This window comes from Schistocerca cancellata, chromosome 3 (genome assembly GCF_023864275.1).
Source record: "Schistocerca cancellata isolate TAMUIC-IGC-003103 chromosome 3, iqSchCanc2.1, whole genome shotgun sequence".
NCBI lineage: Eukaryota > Metazoa > Arthropoda > Insecta > Orthoptera > Acrididae > Schistocerca > Schistocerca cancellata.
Window position 1 is genome coordinate 690616425 of NC_064628.1, and position 20747 is coordinate 690637171.

General features: G+C 38.9%; 1 protein-coding gene across 2 annotated transcripts in view; it reads left to right on the plus strand.

Annotated features, from left to right (window-relative positions):
* LOC126175676 (serine-rich adhesin for platelets) overlaps positions 1-20747 on the plus strand; it is a 140290-nt gene that overhangs the window by 98463 nt on the left and 21080 nt on the right. For both annotated transcript variants that reach the window (XM_049922600.1, XM_049922601.1), the window contains exon 12: positions 14259-14393. In XM_049922600.1, the coding sequence (XP_049778557.1) occupies positions 14259-14393 (135 nt within the window). The remainder of the gene's footprint in view (positions 1-14258; positions 14394-20747) is intronic.

The window sequence follows — 20747 nt, forward strand, 5'->3', positions numbered from 1 at the left end:
GGGTTTTTGTGTTTGGTAGGCTGTGAGGAAGGTCATTTATGTAAAGTAAGAACAGCAAAGGGCCCAGGACGGAGCCTTGGGGGAACGCCTTGCTTTATGGTATGTATGGAGGAATGTACAGTGCTAGCTGTACCTGAGAGCTTAGTTTCATTTAATTCGACATACTGCTGTCGATCTTCCAGATAGCTTTTAAACCAGTCATAGGCATTTCCTCTTATTCCATAGGAATGCATCTTTTGCAGAAGTATACTATGATTAACCATGTCAAATGCCTTTGTTAGATCTAGGAAGATGCCTATGGCTGGGAGTTTTTTGTCCACAAGCTCCAGTGCATGATCTAGAAATTCTTGTATTGCATCTGTTGTAGCTTTCTTACTTTGGAAGCTGAACTGAGCAGGTGACAGGATATTTTCTTTGTCTAGAAAGGACATGATTCTGGTGGCCATTATACATTCAAATACTTTACTAAAAGTTGAAAGCAGTGCAATGGGTCGATAATTACTGGGATCCTCCTTGCTTCCTTTTTTGTGGACAGGTATAATTTTTGCAATTTTGAGCATACCAGGAAATGTACCATTCAGGAATGAGAAGTTTATTATGTGAGCGAGGGGTTTACTGATAGAGTTACTGCAATTATGAAGGAGGAAGCATGGGATTTGATCTTGTCCAGCAGATGATTTTTTTTTAATTTTGCTATGAAGTATCTTTTCTATTTCAATTTCAGATGTAGGCCTTAGAAATAGAGTCTCAGAGCATAAGTTTGGTTCTAGTTGTAAGGGACAGCTATTTTTAAGATGGTTAGCCAGGTTTTCTACTGTTTCTGTAAAGTAGTTATTGAATTCCTCTGCTGTTTCTTTCCCACTGGAGACTAATTTTCCATTTATTTTTAGGCTAATATCACTTTGTAGCTGTTTTCCTCTATTAGTATTCATATTAATAAGTTGCCACATGCTTTTGCTCTTATTTGATGACAATTTGAGGTAGTTATCATTCTGTAGCTTTTTGGCTGCATTTACTATGTTCTTTAATATCTTTTTATATAGAGTAAAGTATGACTTAAATGCTTCACTACTGCCTAGGTTGGATTTGCTCATGTAAAAAAGTTCTCTTTTTCTTTGTGATGATCTAATGATTCCTGGGGTGATCCACCTGGAGAGTTTTCTATCTTTGGTGATCCATTTTGTTTGTAAGGGAAAGTGGCAATTAAAATAATAACAGAAAATATCCAAGAATGCTTCATATTTGCTGTCTACTGTTTGAGCCTCATATACATTTTATTGGGTAGCTAATGAAACTGGACTATAGAATTCACAACTGTTTGGCTCACAAGCCTCAACAGGTCAAATGCAGATGTACTGTTGAGATTAAGATGTGCAGAAAGAGTAAGGGCTGTTATTGTGGAAATTGGGTATGGTTATTGGGCTGGTGTACTGTAGCTATATTTGTGCTGTGCAGAGTGTTGGAACTGTCCCTTTCTGTAGCTCATTGGGCTGCTCCAGGAAGCGACAGAGAAATGCCAGATGCTCTATTTTGGTAATGTTCTGTAAAGGTTTACATTCCCCAAGACTGCAGTATATCATGGCCATCCAACTGCTGCATATTGTGCAAAAGTGTGGAAGTGTGGCACAGGTGTGCACATCTCAGCCAGCAGGCAAAGCAGAACAGTGACATCTGTGACTATACAAGTATACCAAATGAGCAGCGGTGATTCCACTTGCTTGTTTAAAGGGTACTATGAGGAACGAAGCACACACAATCTTTCTTCCCTCTGGTGGCTGTGGTCTTATGTGGGACGTACTGAGAAAAGCCAAGTATTACGAAAAAGCAAAGAATGGGAGAGCTGTGTTCTCAGTCCAACACAACTGGGAACTGCAATTCTTATTTACAGCTGTAGGTGAAAACTCAGTGTTTGCTGTGCCACCAAATAATAGGCAGCAAGTGCAAGTTCACAATTGAAAGATACTAAAACTCATTTCATAAAGATGAGTGTGATGCACTTTTCAGTGAAGAATGGCAAGCCAAATTCAGTGTGCATAAGAAAATAGATGAGGAATTTCAACAGGTTTTTAATACAATCCACCGCTTGAATTCTTCATTTCTTGTGTTATATTTGTATCTGTTTTACTGTACAATGTACTGTCTTCAAATTTCCACAATGACAATCACAGTATATCTGTACTGCAAGCAAGTTTCAAAATTGCATTAAAAGTAACAAGATCTGGAAAACTGTTTTCTGGAGGGAAGTTTGTAAAAGACTGTCTCATTGATGCTGCAGAACCTTCGTGTCCCACGAATGTTAGCAGGTTTCAAGAAATCGATGTTTCCAAACAAACAGTGACACAACCTTTAAGTGTTATGGCCAATGATGTGCACAGGCAGCTAATAAATAATGCTTAATACTTTGTTGCATTCTCTGTTGCACTGCATGAAGCAGCAGTTCTTCTTACAGATGCAGCTCAGGTAGTGATATACGTAAGAGGTGTTGAAATGCTCTGTGTGTAACAGAGGCGGTTTTGGACTTAGTGCTTTTGAAAGAAACTATGACAGTGTAGACAAACTCCAAGCTGTTGTGCAAGCAATTGATGGTGTCGGTATGGACTGGAATCAGTTAATCTGAGTGACCATGAATGGAGCACCAGCAATGCCAAGCCATCAGAGAGGACTCATAGCCTAGGACACATAAAAGAGACATTATATGGAATTCAGTGCATTCTACATCGAGAGGTGCTTTGTGCAAAATCAGTAACGTTAGAAAAGTCATGCATATTGTTGCGCATACTGTAAACTATCTGAAAACATATGGGCTTATCCATCACCAGGTGCATTTTTTGCAAAACAGGTAAGTTAGAAAACGTCATGCAAATTTTTGTGCATGCTGTAAATTTTCTGAAAACATTACCTTATTTTACTGGAGTTCCCTGGCTCAGTTGAAGTGAAATGCTGAAAAGATTTTTTTATTTACATTTGGCTGGTAGTATATTTCTTACATGAGAAGAGAAAGAGTGAACCAAAATTAGGAGATCCTTGGCTGGATATCAGACCTTCCACTTCTAATGGGCATTACATTTCACATGAACAGCCTAAATGTTGGTTTGCAAAGTAAAAATAATTTAATTTCTGATGTGTTGGAAAGTAAGCTTGCTCGTTGGGAGAGCCAACTATTGTCTGAAAACACTGCTAATTTTCCTGCCCTTGGTTTGGTCCAAAACAATGCTAAATTTCAAGAAGACATATCAATAACTGTAGAGGTTAAGGAGCAATTTTGAGCATGATTTGTAGACATTGCAATTGTGTCTCCTATCATTTGTTGCTTTGCACAGCCATTTTCAGCATCAGTTGAAGATGCTCCACCTACAGATGGAACTGATTGACCTTTAGTGCAATACACAGTTGAAAGACAAGTTCTTTGTAGTATGAAGTACAGGAATATTCTGTGAAAACTCTCCACTGCAAGAATTTACACACCTGCATCACGAAGCTGAGAGAGTTATGTCCATGTTTCGACCTACTTACATGTGTGAAAGATTTTTCTCCATAATTAAAATGAACAAATCAGGGTTTTGATTGAGCATTAATGATGAAAATCTTTACAACTGATTACGTTTACCAATGTGCCATGCTTTTGTGCCTGACATTAACTTTATCGTTTCTCATCACCAATGATAAACCTGTTTTGGATTTGTTTCTTTTCCTAATTTAAAATTGTTATTTGCTAACTGTGCCTCATGGTGCTCCATGTTATATAGGTTGCCATTGTTAACTGAAAAATTTGGTAAACTGGTTGCTCAAGGTATACTTACATGCTTAAAAATTATCCTTTCATTATTGAGAGACATGTTTGATACCCTTGCCATGAAGGATATTTAGGTGCCTAAAGTGGCATTTTTTTCTTTTCATGTTTTTTTTTAGAACTGTGACATTTGTTGATAGGGCAATGGAATAACACAATACCTTTCCATGATTGCATTTCACACTGTGAAAAGAGCACAAGTGCGCCACAGGTACATTGTATCCCTGCTACTGAGTAAAGCAAAGCAGCATAATCTGTGCTTCAAGACACACACTAAATGAATGGTGACAGTTTCATTTCCCTGTTTACACATCTAGTAAGTGTGCATAATGTGACCAGGAAGCTGCACATGTTCAGCAGCTCTGCACGAGTACAGAATTTCTGGCCAACCCTGCACTACATGCTGAAACCACTGTCATGGTAAAACATGATATAATTTCCTGTAAACATCCTGACAGCAAAATAGTATAGGATTTACGAAAGGCACAGTGTTTCCCACCTCATTCAGTAACACTAAATCTGCGGTTGAGTAGAACCACAAAAAATCATTTCTATATGTGAGAATTCTGAAGCTAATAAAAATTCTACCACAGATTCCTGGAGTGGACAAGTGCCCACTCTTGCCCCCCCCCCCCCCCCTCCCCTTCACCACGCCCTCCACCCACCCAATCCCCCTTCCTCTCCCTCGATATCTTTGGCCAATAGGCATGTATGTTGCTAATTTAGATGTGAATTGTACCTCAGAGGTAACATAATACGTATACACACTCACATACACATGCCTAGCTGCATCTCCCGGCTGGCTGACTACAGCGCACTGGCACTGCAAGTCTAATGGAGAGAGCTGTTGTGTTGGATGGAGTGGGCAAAGTGGGAAAAGAGTAGGTGCATAAGACGGGTTTTGCATATTGATTTTCCGTGGGGGTATGGGCCACATAACAAGGAATTGGGAGTAGGTGTGGTATAAGTTTGACAAGTACATTTCGTAGACTGGGTGGGCTGCAGAATTCCATAGTGAGAGAGAGAGACATTGGATAGGATGTCCTCCATTTCTTGGCATGACATAAGTGCTCAGCAAAGGATATGCACTGAAGGAAAACATTGCAACACCAAAAAATGATTAATGAAGAGTAATGAAGTTTTGGGAATACATTTGTTTGGATAACATATTTAAGTGATTAATGTTGCAAGATCACAGAATAACATTAAGTGTGAGATAAGCCATTGCAAATTTGAAATGCTGGTGCATTAATAATTGGAGTAGCTACCAGAATTTTGAATGCAAGCATGCATGCATTGTGTTGTACAGGTGCTAAAAGTCAGTTTGCAGGATGGAGTTCCATGCCTGCTGCACTTGGTCAGTCATTACAGGGATGATTAATGCTGGTGGTGGATGACACTGGATTTGTTGTCAGATGATGTCCCATATGTCCTCTATTGGAGATCCAGGAGGTCAAGGCAACGTGTTGACACCCTGTAGAGCATGTTCGATTACAACAGCGGTGTATGGGCAAGCTTTATCCCATTGGAAAACACCCCCTGAAATGCTGTTCATGAATGGCAGCACAGCAAATCAAATCACCAGATTGACATACAGATTTGCAGTCAGGATGTGTGAGATAATTACAAGAGTGCTCCTGCTGTCACACAAAATTGTGCCGCAGACCATAACTCCACGCATAGGTCCAGTGTGTCTAGCACACAGATAGATTGTTTCCAGGCCCTCAACTGGCCTTCTCCTAACCAACACACACCTGTCACTGTCACCGAGGCAGAACCAACTTTCATCAGAAAACACAACAGACCTCCATCCTGCTCTCCAATGAGCTCTTGCTAGAAGCCACTAAAGTTGCAAATGATGGTGGTTTGGGTTCAGTGGCAAGCATGCTACAGTGTGTCTGGCTCAGAGCTGTCCCTGAAATAACCATTTTGTAATAGTTTTTTGCCGCTGTGGTGCCAATTGCTGCTCAGATTGCTGCTGCAGATGAAGTATGCTGCACCAGAGCCATACACCGAACGGCATGGTGTTCCCTCTCGGTAATGCCACTTGCCTGTCTGGAGCCTGATCTTCTTGCGACTGTAGCTTCCTGTGACCACCACTGTCAGCAATCATGTACTGTAGCTACATTCCTCCGAAGTTTTTCCGCAGTATCACAGAAGGAACATCCAGCTCCTTGTAGCCCTATTACACAACATTGTTCAAACTCATTGAGGTGCTGATAATAACATAAAAGCATTCTTGACTAACATCAATGCACCTGGAAGGTAACTAATGCTCATGACCTTTACAGCGTGTATTTAAAGCGAACCTAATTTGCATCCTCATAGTAGTGCTACATGCCACTCTTACCTGTGTGGTGCAAAATTTGGATAGAAATCATCTTTGAGGTGTAGAAACATGCCTAGCAACTTTTGTTTATGTCACACATCTTCTTCTTGGTGCTTCAATTTTTTTTTCCCGTCAGTGCAGTTAAGTATTTCCAGTATTGGATAATAGTGGATGGTCTCAAGTTATGCTAGTTTTTTCTTCCTCTTGCTTCTTACACCTTTTGCATATATTCTTTTTTTTCCTCCATTTCTAATTGAACCTGGAGCCCCTTCTACACCTATCATCTGTCTACAGTCTCCCTTCCCAAATGCCTGTTTTGTATCTGCATCTGTTATCCTTTTCCTTGAAAACTGTGGTATCCACATTATTCTTTTTCTTGTGGTATTTCTTTCTTCTTTCCTTTTGCTGTGTCACACTTACTTTCAATTCAACTTCATTATTTCTCTCTTCCATGGTCTTTTGCCAGCCTGCTTTCTGCAGTAAATATAAACAGCATAACAAGGAGAGGTAACGGTGAGTCATTTTAAGAAGTGTTGGTGTTCTGTAGTCAATCCCCTTATTGAAAATAAAATGTGAAACTTGTGTTTCCAATAAAAGGCTAATGGGTCTCTTATGCTTAAAATCACAATTCAAAACAGGATGCAAAGGAAGTAAAACAGTACGCATAAAAAATGTTCCTTATGTAACTTAAAGACTTTTCTGGGACGAATATCAAGTAGTACCATGAATTATTGATAAAGCACAAAGAGGAAAGTTCATTATTAAACAATGTTACTGTGTTTTTGAATGCAGTATTTCCCCACTAGACATATCGACGGATCAACTGATATAATTATGTATATGTGCAGCGACGTTGCTAGGTGCAACACAGAGTGATACATTTGACAGTGCCAGGTTACATGAGTAAACAACAGCAGCAAATTTAATGACTGCCACATACCATCTCAGTCTCATTTGCTTCAGTTTGCTGATGTGTACTGCATGCTGTTTGGTAGATGTACTTATGATATCCATGTAATACTTGGCTATTTCTTGGACACTTATTTGGACTCTGTTATCCCCTGCCATCGACATTTGGCTTGCATATGTACATGTATATTTTCCTAATGTGGTGTAGTCTCCATTTTTGACTGCATGTTGTGCCTTCAGTGAGCAAACAGGGTGTACTCATGCAACGAGTGTTTCATTCCTGCTCGCCAGCCAGACAATCTTACATTGTTTTCCAGCACTAACATTTGAGTTTTTCAATATTTCTCTGGAGTACTTTTATGGCCAAGAAGTATCCGTCTTCAGAATTCTTTATTTCTGTTTAGTTCAAGACGAGTCACGATGTATTACTATCTGTGATTTATTTGCACTTAATTGGCATCCAATAAAACCTGTTTTGTAGATGAAGAAGCAAACCTTTAGCATTAAAGCTGCACCACCACTGTGTTGATCATAACAGCACATGTTTCTGTCATATACATGAAGTTGTAAAATGTTTCCTGGGACTATTGAAAAAAATTGTTGAGATTACCCAAACGCCCATTGATAAAATGATATGCAATTAAGGACGTATCCTGTAAAACATTTCATTTAAATATTATTCCCACAAGATGTGTGGTATATGCTGTGTGGGAGTGAATACATAATGATTACTTATAACTTCAACAATAAACTGTTTACCAAAAGAAAAAAAGGTATAATTTCAGCATCACTTTTTGTTCATTCTTTCTGGTAATTCTTAGATTATCTAGCTTGAGGACACTTCTCTGAAAAATCTTCATGTTTATCACACCAACACCCAGTGTCTTATCTCTCCTTCAGCAAACAATTCTTCCAGGCAAGATAAAACCGTATACTTTATCACTGCTGTTAAAGAATTTTATCTTGTTGTGTTGGCTCATACTTAATCAGAGCAAGATAATGGAATATAAGACAATCTGTTCATTCTTCACATGTTTCAATCAGGTAGTGTGATTTAAACAAGTGGTGTGATTTAACAGATGGCTTTGAGGTATCTTCTTATTTTACGGTGACACAATGAAATATGTAGTGGATGCAATGGAGCGTAAAGTGAAGAAAAAAAATCTGGTGCAAATTCAGTCTTATTCTGTGAGTATGAACACACTGCATCCCCTCACTCTCATTTCTACTATGCAAAACATTGCTGAGAATAGACCATGTTGGGATTGTTTGTGTTCCATAGCAGAGTGGTTGTTAGCAAACACCAGTAATGTGATAATGCCTCATAAAATTATCTGGCAGCTGCATGTGAGCTGCAGGACTAGCTATGCAATACATGAGGACTGTTATTGGAATTTGTACTATAGCAGTAATGTTATAGGGAACCTAAAAATTATATTTTATTTACTATTACAGAATTGTGGCACTCATTGTAAAAATTTCAGTGATGCATTATTATGAGCCTGATATTTCAGATCTGAGGGCTACTGTTTATTTCCTTTTGTTTTCTCTACATTATTCTACTCTTTTTTCTGTTCTATTTCTCCATCTTATTTAAATCTTCCATATGTTTGAGGAAATATGTTAAAAGAAATTTCATTCTGTGCTTTTATTGGCCACAGCTTCATTTTTTGAAATTCACAGAATGTTATTAATATTGGTAATCATTACTTACTCAACCTGCTAGAATTGAAGGTTCAGCTACTTTTTCCATGTGAATGATTGCAGCCACTGGTGTTGTAATGGATAATATACATAGTATGTGGCCATCTAAACATTTGTCGTAAAAATTTTGTGTTCTGCTTCTGTCAGTTGACATGTTCCACATCACATTTAATGAAATTATGATCTATGGAATATGTAACTAACTATCTAACTCTTCTGCTAACACTACATGGTTCTAGTAGTTGGCTGTGCATAAGTGTTTTACTGTATGTATTCGCAAACAAATATAATGTATAGCCAGGTGTGAGGCAACATGTTAGTTGCACACCATTGTGAAAGTTGCATCATGTTAAGTCTTCAGTGAGGTCTGCAGTGATATGTTTGAGAGAGTGTTTTAATTAGCAATTGTTACATCAAAAAGTGTGACTATCTTCTCTTTGGTGTAAGGAACTTCTTCCGGATTTTTTCTGATGGCGCCCATGACTGTATAATGAAGTTTGCAGCCTCAGCTATTGCCTTTACCACAATAATAATAAACTGAACCCCTGTTTTTAATATCTGTCCTCAGAGACCACAAAATACTGGTCATGTACTAGGTTTAACATGTCACTTTTAACAGCTACTACTCATTCCGCTATTGGTACATTGAATTCGCTGTATCATACGTCAGTTCTCTATACTACATCCTGCTAGGATCAATTGGTATGCTTCTCACCATTTTGTCTGTGAGGAATGGAAGTACTTTATATGTCAGGCTACTGAATTCATCTCCAGGTGCCACATAGTGAGATAGCTCCTCCCACCATGTTGTTGATGTGTCATTTAAGTTGTATCTTGCTAATAGTCTAATCAACCAGTCCAGTGACTAGCAAAAATTCATACACGGAAAAAGAAACTGGGAGAGACTGTGACAGACTAAAGCTCTGTGCCAGTTGTGAGTAACTCCAGTTTTGCCTGAAGTATGGTAGATTTTTCCCCCACATAACTAAGTTGACTGAACAACCAAAACATCTAATGTGTACTTCCCTTATTACAAAAATCTGCGGTGTTGTATATTATTTCCTGGTCAGATGTGAAAAAAATTAGTGAGTTTGAAGATAATACCTGTTGGATGGCTCTGTTTACTTTATGTTTTGTAGCAGCTTTGGTAAACTGTGCTAGGAAGGATCACACACCATTTATAGCCGTTGTTAGGACAGATGATGTAATGTACGAGGTGTGTTCAAAAAATTCCGGAACATTCGTAATTTCCCACCAATGGTGTGTTCTAGTGAAATGCGGTTGGTATTTCTGTAACTGCCAGAAGTTTCACTGTTGTATGTCTGTTAGTTATTGTTCAGTTCTGTATTGAATAGAATGTTTTGTCACACAGTTTGCGAATTTCGAGACAGCTGAGTTAGAGGAGCAACGCGTCTGCATTAAATTTAGTGTGAAACTCAAGAAACCTTTTACAGAGACACAGCAAAAGATGCAGGAAGCCTTTGGTGATGAATGCTTAAACCATGCTTGGTATTATTAATGGGTCACACCATTTAAAAATGGCTGGACAGAAGTTAAAGATGACCTTCATTCAGTACACCTTTTGACGTCTACCAATGATGTTCATGTCAGGATTGTGCATACCAATCGAAGACTGACTGTCCAAGAAATTGCAGAAGAATATAACATTTCAGTTGGATCATGTCATAAAATCCTGACACAGTATCTTGGAATGCATTGGCGAAGGTTCTCCAAGACCAAAATAAGCTGGTCAGGTAAGGTCAAATGTCGAACCCATGTTGATAGTTTTCTTTGACTTTGAAGGATTAGGTCATCATGAATTCATGACACAGAAACAAACTGTTAATCAATGGTACTATCAGGATGTGTTGCGATGAGAAGGGAATGGTCTGAAATGAGGTGAGACAATTCATGGCTCTTGCATCTCAATAACGCACGCATACATTCATCCCTGTTGGTGCATGACTATTGCATAAAAAACGAAATCACTGTGTTGCCTCCTCCTCCAAACTCTCTAGATCTGGCCCCTGCAGACTTCTTTTATTTCAAGCATTGAAAACCCTTTTGAAAGGATGAAGATTTTCAATGATAGACAAGATAAAAGGAAATTCACAGATGTCACTTTCCGCGGTCCAGCAAGAGGCATGCCAAGACTGCTTCAGGAAGTGGAAATGGCAGTGGGAGCAGTGTATCAATTGTGGAGCAGAGTATTTCAGAGGAGACCATGCACAATAAGTAAAATGTAAGCATAGAAAGATTTTGTGGTCAAAGTTCCAGAATTTTTTGAACAGACCTCATATTCAAATAATCTATAGGCATCTTTCTGTAAGAAAGGATATATTTTATTTTCTGATATTGGCTGCATGGATGCTGTCCTTCTGCAGTAGCACTGGGCAGCCCCTTCCTCATTGTTGCAGTCTCCGTCTGTTACCACCAACAGCACATCTTCTGCATTGCTGTCACCTGTGGGGTCTATCCCCCCCCCCCCCCCCCTCCCCTCTCCGCCCCTTCCTCTGCCACATAAAATGCACTGACAATCTTTTGTCAGTAACTTCTGTCTTGCATATTAGCCTGCCTTCCACTTTAAGCTCTCAGATTTGAAAATCTTGTCCAGTGCTGTCCCCAACAATCTGCCTTTCCTTATCCTGTCTCATAAGTTTCACTTTATCTGGGGTTCTGGATTACTTTTCCGAATTCTGTCTGTTTCCTAAACCTCACAGTCCTTTCCTTCACCCCTCTTGCTTCCTCTTGAACCCCTCTGCCATTAGAAAGAGCCACTGGCTCTGAAAGCTTGCAGACTTCAATACCTTTATATATCGGTTCTCCTGCTGTCGCTTAGTGGTTAGATGTTTTTTATCCATCCAATTACATTATATCTCCTTAAGAAGACATAGATATTTTACATGCTATTGTTAAATGGGAAATTAACCAGAGTCTGCTGAGGTAGCTTCTACACCATCTATAAAGTTTAAAACCAAAAGCATTTCATCAATTTATGAAGTTGTTAATTCAGGCTTGTTGAGATTTTATTTTACTATGTAATCAGTTATATCCTCAGCTGCAAGTAACGGCAGCATTATGTTAGCTACATTCTGAGTTGGCGGCTTCTCTTTTTTTAGTTGCTTTTGGAAAATTCTTGTAATGCTTTCTGTTGTGTTGCTGAAGTTTCCATTCACAAATTTATCAAGTGTTTTAAGCAAATATTTGTCTAGTATGTCAATATTTTGGTTTCCCTTTCACTGCTTGCTACAAGATGCAGTTTCACATTGATATATAAATGTTTCCAGCACTCTAAACTATTCTGCCATTTTGCATAATCTCTGCTGAAAATGGCAGGAGTCAGCAACTGTAGAATTAGGGTGTATTGGGAATCATACAGCCAACCAGTTGCATGCCAAAAGTTTATTCCAACCATTGCCTAGTTCTTGACAGTGCATTTGTTATAACATATCGTATTTTTAGGTGTTATTATTTTTTCTGAGAAAGATAGGTTTATATCTGTTGAAACCTAGGTATAGGTATTGTGTGAAGGTACTTGAATCACAGATAGCTGGGACAATTCCTGGTGATGGAAAGGTTTTCATCGTTGGTTTTTTTTTTTTTTTCATTCCAATTGATCCGTAGTGAGGAGGTCCTCCAGGATGTGGAACATGTCAGAAAAACAACAATACATGACAAATATTTACAACTAAAATAAATGAGTTAATGTACCATTCCACAGGTCCCAAGTGGAATGATCGTCATATTTTAATGAACACTAAGAGTCATTTTACAAATACTAATGCACTGAATTTAAAATAAAAAAGTTTTTTATTTATTTATAAGGTAATAAACATGTAATACAACTACTGAAATACTTATTTACAATGAACACATTACTGCACTGAAATGGTGCAGAAGTTAGATTATACTTACACGCAACCACACACACACACAGACACACAAATTTTCAGTGAACACATTACTGCACTGAAATTGTGCAGAAGTTATGTTGTACTTATATAAAAATCAGTTGGTTTTACTAAGAAATTCATCAATGGAGTAGAAGGAGTTGGCCACCAATAAATCCTTTAGGCTTCTCTTAAACTGAATTTCATTGGTTGTTAAGCTTTTTATGGCTGCTGGCAAGTTATTGAAAATGTGTGTTCCTGAATAATGCACACCTTTTTGTACAAGACTAAGTGACTTTAAATCCTTGTGAAGATTATTCTTATTTCTAGTATTGATTCCATGAATTGAGCTGTTGGTTTGAAAAAGTGATATATTTTTAATGACAAATTTCATTAAGGAATAAATATATTGGGAAGCTGTAGTTAGTATCCCTAGTTCCCTAAACAGGCTTCTGCAGGATGTTCTTGAGTTCACACCACATATAATTCTTACTGCACGTTTTTGTGCCCGGGAAACTTTAGCTTGGCTTGATGAATTACCCCAAAAAATAATCCCATATGACATTATGGAATGAAAGTAAGCATAGTATGCCAGCTTTTTCATTTTTATATCCCCTATGTCTGACAAAATTCGCATTGCAAACAGAGATTTGTTAAGACACTTCAGCAGTTCTGTGGTGTGCTCCTCCCAGTTGAATTTATTATCAAGCTGTAATCCCAAGAATTTAACACTGTCCACTTCTTCTATCTTCTTGTCATCATATGTTAGACATATACTCTTGGGACACCCCTTACAAGTTCTGAACTGCATGTAGTGTGTTTTTTCAAAGTTTAGTGACAAAGAATTGGCTAGGAACCAGTGATTAATGTCCACAAATATTTTATTGGCTGATCTTTCTAAGACTACACTTGATTTGCTATTTATTGCAATGTTTGTATCATCGGCAAACAAAACAAACTTGGCATCTGGTAATGTTACTGATGAAAGGTCATTGATATACACAAGGACAAGTAAGGGCCCCAAAATGGAACCTTGTGGGATTGGCAGGTGAAGGAGAGATGGTGGTGTGAAATTCCTTGTCACTAGACTTTGCAGCAATGCCCTGGGTTGAAGTCCAAGTCTCTCTGTGGCCTCATGGAATGATGGCATGTTAATGGTGATCAACCTGTAGGATTGAGTAAATAAATACAAAAGAAAGTAATGTAAAATTAACAACAATTTTTGTATGAATGTCCGTATTGCCTACAATTGTGTGTAATTGCATTAGCCCAACATTTTACCTCCTTTCACTACCTGGAAATGATTGTAAAATCTTACTACATTGTATGTTGTGAATAGGAGATTCAACAATTACTAGTATATGATGACATCACATTATTATATGTACAGTTGATGACATTAACAAAAATATGGTTCCTTTCATTACCTTGTGTACCAAGGACACTGTTTCCTATATTATGTATGACATATTCCCTATTACAAGTGATCCTTTAATTGATATCTATCACCTTAAATAACTTAATTATCAGTGACTATATATTGTAATCTCCCATTGCAGTTACTTGATTGTCAAAGTGCCTTCAACTAATTAAATTCTACCTATAATAGATCTAAACTGTATGTGTCTAATTACAGGAACGTTATGCACAAAAGTCCCAGAAGCCAGAAAACAAAGATGAGCACCACTCACAAAAGACTGATCATCCTTTTTTAAAAAAGAAGAATCTCATAAGTGAAAACGCGCAAGTGGATCACAGTCTAAGACACAAGGTATGATCTTATTTCAGTATAATTTCTGTCTATGGAAAATAAAAAAAAATAAACAAAAGATATACAGATTTGAGTTAGTAATTCCTGCCCACCACCTTCAACATTACAGTTACACAAACAGTTTCCACCCCCTCTGTCCTATCATCTCCTCCCCATTCTCATCTCCCGCCCTGTTTATTTGCAGCTCTCTGATAATGCATCCACCCATCTTTTGCTACTCCTCTCTTTTTTTTGCCCCTTTTTTTCCCCTCCCCCCTGCCCTATAACCTCCTGACACTATGCCTGTTAGAAGTCTAGTCCCTGCGCACTCCACCAGACAGTGTTCATCTCTCTCCCTACCCGTATGCTATTATCCCTTTCTCTTCCGTGCTCCCTCCAGATTGTTGCTTGCATCCCACATGATAGTAGCATTCTAGCCTGAGATGTTGGAGTTGGCAGTCATGTGTGCGTGAGGTGTGTACTTGCTTGCATGTGTGTGTACGAACGAGTGCGCGCGCGTACGTGTGTGTGTGTGTGTGTGTGTGTGTGTGTGTGTGTGTGTGTCTCTTTTACTGGTGAAGGCTGTGGCTGAAAGCTATATGTAAGTGTCTTTTAATTGTGTCGATCTGCAACTTGACATGTCGTCTTTACAGTAAGTAGGAATCTGTCTTTTGCTACAATGTAAGAATTCTTGTGTGGATTGGTTGGTTGGTGGGTTGGTTGATTCAGGAGAGGGGACCAAACAGTAAGGTTATCTGTCCCATCAGATTAAAGAAGAATGGGGAAGGAAGTTAGCTGTACCTCTTCACAGGAACCATCCCGGCATTTACCTGAAGTGATTTAGGGAAATCACAGAAAACCTAAATCAGGATGGCCAGTTGCTGGTTTGAACTGTTGTTCTCCTGAATGTGAGTGTGTTAACCACTGCGGCACTCGGTTGTTCTCTGGAATAGAAGGAGTTGTCAAGAAGAAACTTTCTCAGTTTGTTATCAAATTTTACTTTATTGGTGCGGAACAGTTCAGAGAAAATTTGAATCTCGTAACAAATAAATACCCCACTCATACAGTTATAGTTGGTGGGGACTTCAACCTTCCCTCGATATGTTGGCAAAAATACTTGTTCAAAACCGGTGGTAGGCAGAAAACATCTTCCGAGATTGTCCTAAATGCTTTCTCCGAAAATTATTTCGAGCAGTTAGTCCACGAATTGTAAATGGTTGCGAAAACACACTTGACCTCTTAGCCACAAACAATCCAGAGCTGCTAGAGAGCATCATGACTGATACAGGGATTAGTGATCACAAGGTCGTTGTAGCTAGGCTCAATACCGTTTCTTCCAAATCCACCAGAAACAAGCACAAAATAATTTTATTTAAAAAAGTGGATAAAGTGTCACTAGAAGCCTTCCTAAGAGACAATCTCCATTCCTTCCGAACTGACTTTGCATATGTAGACGAGATGTGGCTCAAATTCAAAGATATAGTAGCAACAGCAATTGAGAGATTCATACCTCATAAATTGGCAAGAGATGGAACTGATCCCCCGTGGTACACAAAACAGGTCCGAACTCTGTTGCAGAGGCAACGGAAAAAGCATGCAAAGTTAAGAAGAACGCGAAATCCCGAAGATTGGCTAAAATTTACAGACGCGTGAAATTTGGCACGGACTTCAATGCGAGATGCCTTTAATAGGTTCCACAACAAAACATTGTCTCGAAATTTGGTAGAAAATCTGAAGAAATTCTGGTCGTATGTAAAGCACACAAGCGGCAAGACGCAGTCAATACCTTCGCTGCGCAGTGCCGATGGTACTGTTACCGACGACTGTGCCGCTAAAGCGGAGTTATTGAATGCAGTTTTCCGAAATTCCTTCACCAGGGAAGATGAATGGAATATTCCAGAATTTGAAACATGAACAGCTGCTAGCATGAGTTTCTTAGAAGTAGATACCTTAGGGGTTGCGAAGCAACTCAAATCGCTTGATACGGGCAAGTCTTCAGGTCCAGATTGTATACCGATTAGGTTTATTTCAGATTACAATAGCTCCCTACTTAGCACTCATATACAACCACTCGCTCACCGATAGATCTGTACCTACAGACTGGAAAATTGCGCAGGTCGCACCAGTGTTTAAGAAGGGTAGTAGGAGTAATCCATCTAACTACAGACCTATAGCATTGACGTCGGTTTGCAGTAGGGTTTTGGAGCATATACTGTATTCAAACATTATGAATCACCTCGAAGGGAATGATCTATTGATACATACTCAGCATGGTTTCAGGAAACATCGTTCTTGTGCAACGCAGCTAGCTCTTTATTCGCACGAAGTAATGGCCGCTATCGACAGGGGATCTCAAGTTGATTCCGTATTTCTAGATTTCCGGAAAGCTTTTGATACCGTTCCTCACAAGCGACTTCTAATCAAGTTGCGGGCCTATGGGGTATCGTCTCAATTGTGCGACTGGATTCGTGATTTCCTGTCAGGAAGGTCACAGTTCATAGTAATAGACGGCAAATCATCGAGTAAAACTGAAGTGATATCAGGTGTTCCCCAGGGAAGTGTCCTGGGACCTCTGCTGTTCCTGATCCATATAAATGACCTGGGTGACAATCTGAGCAGTTCTCTTAGGTTGTTCGCAGATGATGCTGTAATTTACCGACTTGTAAGGTCATCCGAAGACCAGTATCAGTTGCAAAGCGATTTAGAAAAGATTGCTGTATGGTGTGGCAGGTGGCAGTTGATGCTAAATAACGAAAAGTGTGAGGTGATCCACATGAGTTCCAAAAGAAATCCGTTGGAATTTGATTACTCGATAAATAGTACAATTCTCAAGGCTGTCAATTCAACTAAGTATCTGGGTGTTAAAATTACGAACAACTTCAGTTGGAAAGACCACATAGATAATATTGTGGGGAAGGCGAGCCAAAGGTTGTGTTTCATTGGCAGGACACTTAGAAGATGCAACAAGTCCACTAAAGAGACAGCTTACACTACACTCGTTCGTCCTCTGTTAGAATATTGCTGCGCGGTGTGGGATCCTTACCAGGGGGGATTGACGGAGGACATCGAAAGGGTGCAAAAAAGGGCAGCTCGTTTTGTATTATCACGTGGTAGGGGAGACAGTGTGGCAGATATGATACGCGAATTGGGTTGGAAGTCATTACAGCAAAGACGTTTTTCGTCGCGGCGAGATCTATTTACGAAATTTCAGTCACCAACTTTCTCTTCCGAATGCAAAAATATTTTGTTGAGCCCAACCTACATAGGTAGGAATGATCATCAAAATAAAATAAGAGAAATCAGAGCTCGAACAGAAAGGTTTAGAAGCTCGTTTTTCCCGCGCACTGTTCAGGAGTGGAATGGTAGAGAGATAGTATGATTGTGGTTCGACGAACCCTCTGCCAAGCACTTAAATGTGAATTGCAGAGTAGTCATGTAGATGTAGATGTATTGTCTGTCAGACATTTTATGTCACTGGATACTGTGCACCCATTTCTCTGCTAAAGTAAACATAATTGGGAGTTATGAATGTAATTTTTCCTTCTGGTACTGTAATTATGTACCCTATTATTCCTTTTGCACTGTAGTGAATTATTTACAACAAACTTCCTGAAGCAATAAATATAATGTTAAGCAGTTGTCATAATACCCAACTCCTTAAATGGAAGTCTACAAGATGATTGTGGGTGCACACCACATATTATTCTTAAAGCATGTTTTTGTACAATGAAGGCTTTCATTCTTAAAGAGGAGTTACCCCAGAACATTATTCCATATGACATTATCGAATAAAAATTTGCAGAATATGTCCAATTACTGATTTGTCTCTCCTCAAGATTTGCAGTTATTCTCATCAATATGGACCCCTAAAATTTGGAAGTTTCCACCCTATTTATTATTTCTTCACCATGTGTTACACTTGCCATTGGTTTAGTACCTCTAGATGTTCAGAACTTAATATGTTTTGTGTTTTTGAAATTGAAGGTGATACCATTCACAGAAAACAAGTCAATGATACTTTTAATAATTTTGTTTACCATTTCTTCAATTTATATATGCTTGGATTAATTACAATACTATTGTCATCTGCAACTTATTCTGCTTGTTGTATGCTAGACAGAATATTGTTTACATATATGAGGAACAGTAGTGGACCGAAGATTGAACCTTGGGAACCCGTAAGTGATTTATCTTCCTCCAGAGCTATGTCCCTGGACTATATTGCTTGAATTACTTGCGAGGGAACTTCGTCAACTTGACCTTATATTTTCTCGAGGAAAAAACACGAGCTAGACATCAACCCCATCAATTGATCTCACTCAAGAATTCGGGCCATTATGCCAATACCACGCAGGTATGGCTCTCTTACCGTAACTTTTAAGCATTCACGTGCTCAGGTTGTTTGTCATGCACCCCACTTCACTATTTCAGCATATTGCCCAAATGCGAAGTATTGTGCAGTGGAGTGACAAATGTGAAGACCTAGGGAAGTGAAGGAGGGAATAATTGTAGGAAATGCAACCCATATAGTGCAACTCTTACCAGTGTACTCCACTTCAATAGTGTCAGCTTCACATGTCAAAGAAAATAATGTGCACTGATGACATTCAAAATTAAATTACCCTAGGCTACATGTTGAGAAACTGTCTCATTTGTTTCCACTGCAATTATGAATCACAATATAAAATTGTTCAAAGCAGAGGGATCCTTTGACGCCAGCTACGCATTAGAAATTGCGCACTTTGACATAATGAACATAACACTTCACCAGCATCAAAACAGTATTTCCACTTCAGATATATACCAAGAGGGCTCCTTTGAAAGGGCACGGCTGATTTTCATCCCCACCATTCCCTAATCTGAGCTTGCACTCCGTCTCTAATGACTTTGTTGTTGAAGGGCCATTAAACATCAATCTCCTCCCCCTCTGGTCTCTGGTGTAGTCACTTCAGTACCAAGCATATTGGAAGACTGACCTAAACACTGGTGTGAATAACTGCCTATGAAGAAGCAGCTGCATTTGCAAGATAGTGTTCCACTCACTAAAGTTTACATCAACACCCAGAAGTTGTAGAAAGTCTGTAAACCTCCAGACAAACCCCTGGAACACGCAGAAACTAATTATGTCTAGCAGTTGGTAGTATCTTGTGCCACCTGCTGGTATTGTCAATATGGAAATGGTAGTGTCTACTACTCTGTGTCCACTGACAAACTTTTGTGACCAGGAAACCAGTCCACTGTTAAAATTGATCTGTTATCATCTCAGATGATTTTATAAAACACTTCTTCTCACCACTTCTGTAAAAGTTCCATGTTCACTTTCCCAGAAGATGAGGTGACAACTACAATATTGTCCATGTGAAACAGATTTTGTTTGCTATGTGTCTACATAATGGCCCGAATTTTCACGTTAGATCAATTACTGGGGTTGATATCTAGCTCATGTGTTTTTTTCTCAAGAAAATACAAGGTTGAGTTGATGAAGTTCCCTTTTAAATACAACTTTCTGCATTATTTTGATTGGATATGACATCATCCTGTGGTTGGCTACATCATCATTCCCATAGAAAGTCAATTTATGTAGGAGAACATTGTGATTCACACAGTCAAAGGCCTTAGAGAGGTTGCAGAAAATACCACCTCTCTAGTGATCTATGGGCTTTTGCATGGCTGTTTATAATTGACAGTACTCATTCACATATTATACATTTCATTGAGGATAACAATTACAAGAGAGTAATAAAAATAGTAACACTGTGTAGATGACAAGTGCTATTATTCATGTGACTAGAGTTAAGGCAGTGTAACCTGCCCATACACAGAAGCTTAACGTGCAGTGAGCTAGCTTGCAAGACAGAAATTTGAGCCGAATGCATATCAAATCCCCACAGATCATTAACCACCACTGGTGTGGTATACTAGCTAGCTTGAGTGTGGTTGTACGTTGTTTTCCATGCTTGTTGAGGCAAATGTTGGACTGGTCTCATTCTCTGCTCCGGAAAATATGATACACAAACAGCTAAAATACAGTAACACAAAGGCCAGAGATTACATGATCCACAGAAGATGACACACAGAGTTGCATTCCATTAAGTTAACTGATGACTAGTGACAGGAAAGATACCAACCAACAAAGATGAAATAAAATAAATTTGACAAATCTTGACCACAGTGGTTTCTGTACGTTGCGATAAATGCTAGGAAGGAGTGTTATGACAATTATATAATTTTTGTCAAACTGTGAATCTCAACAGCAGAAAATCAATCTCCGCTTGGTTCTGTAAGTATTATAATTAATGATTATAAAATCATTCAAAAGTGCTTATTGGTGTAAAATAAACTACAGTCAACAGAAGCACTCTGTTGCTTCAAGTG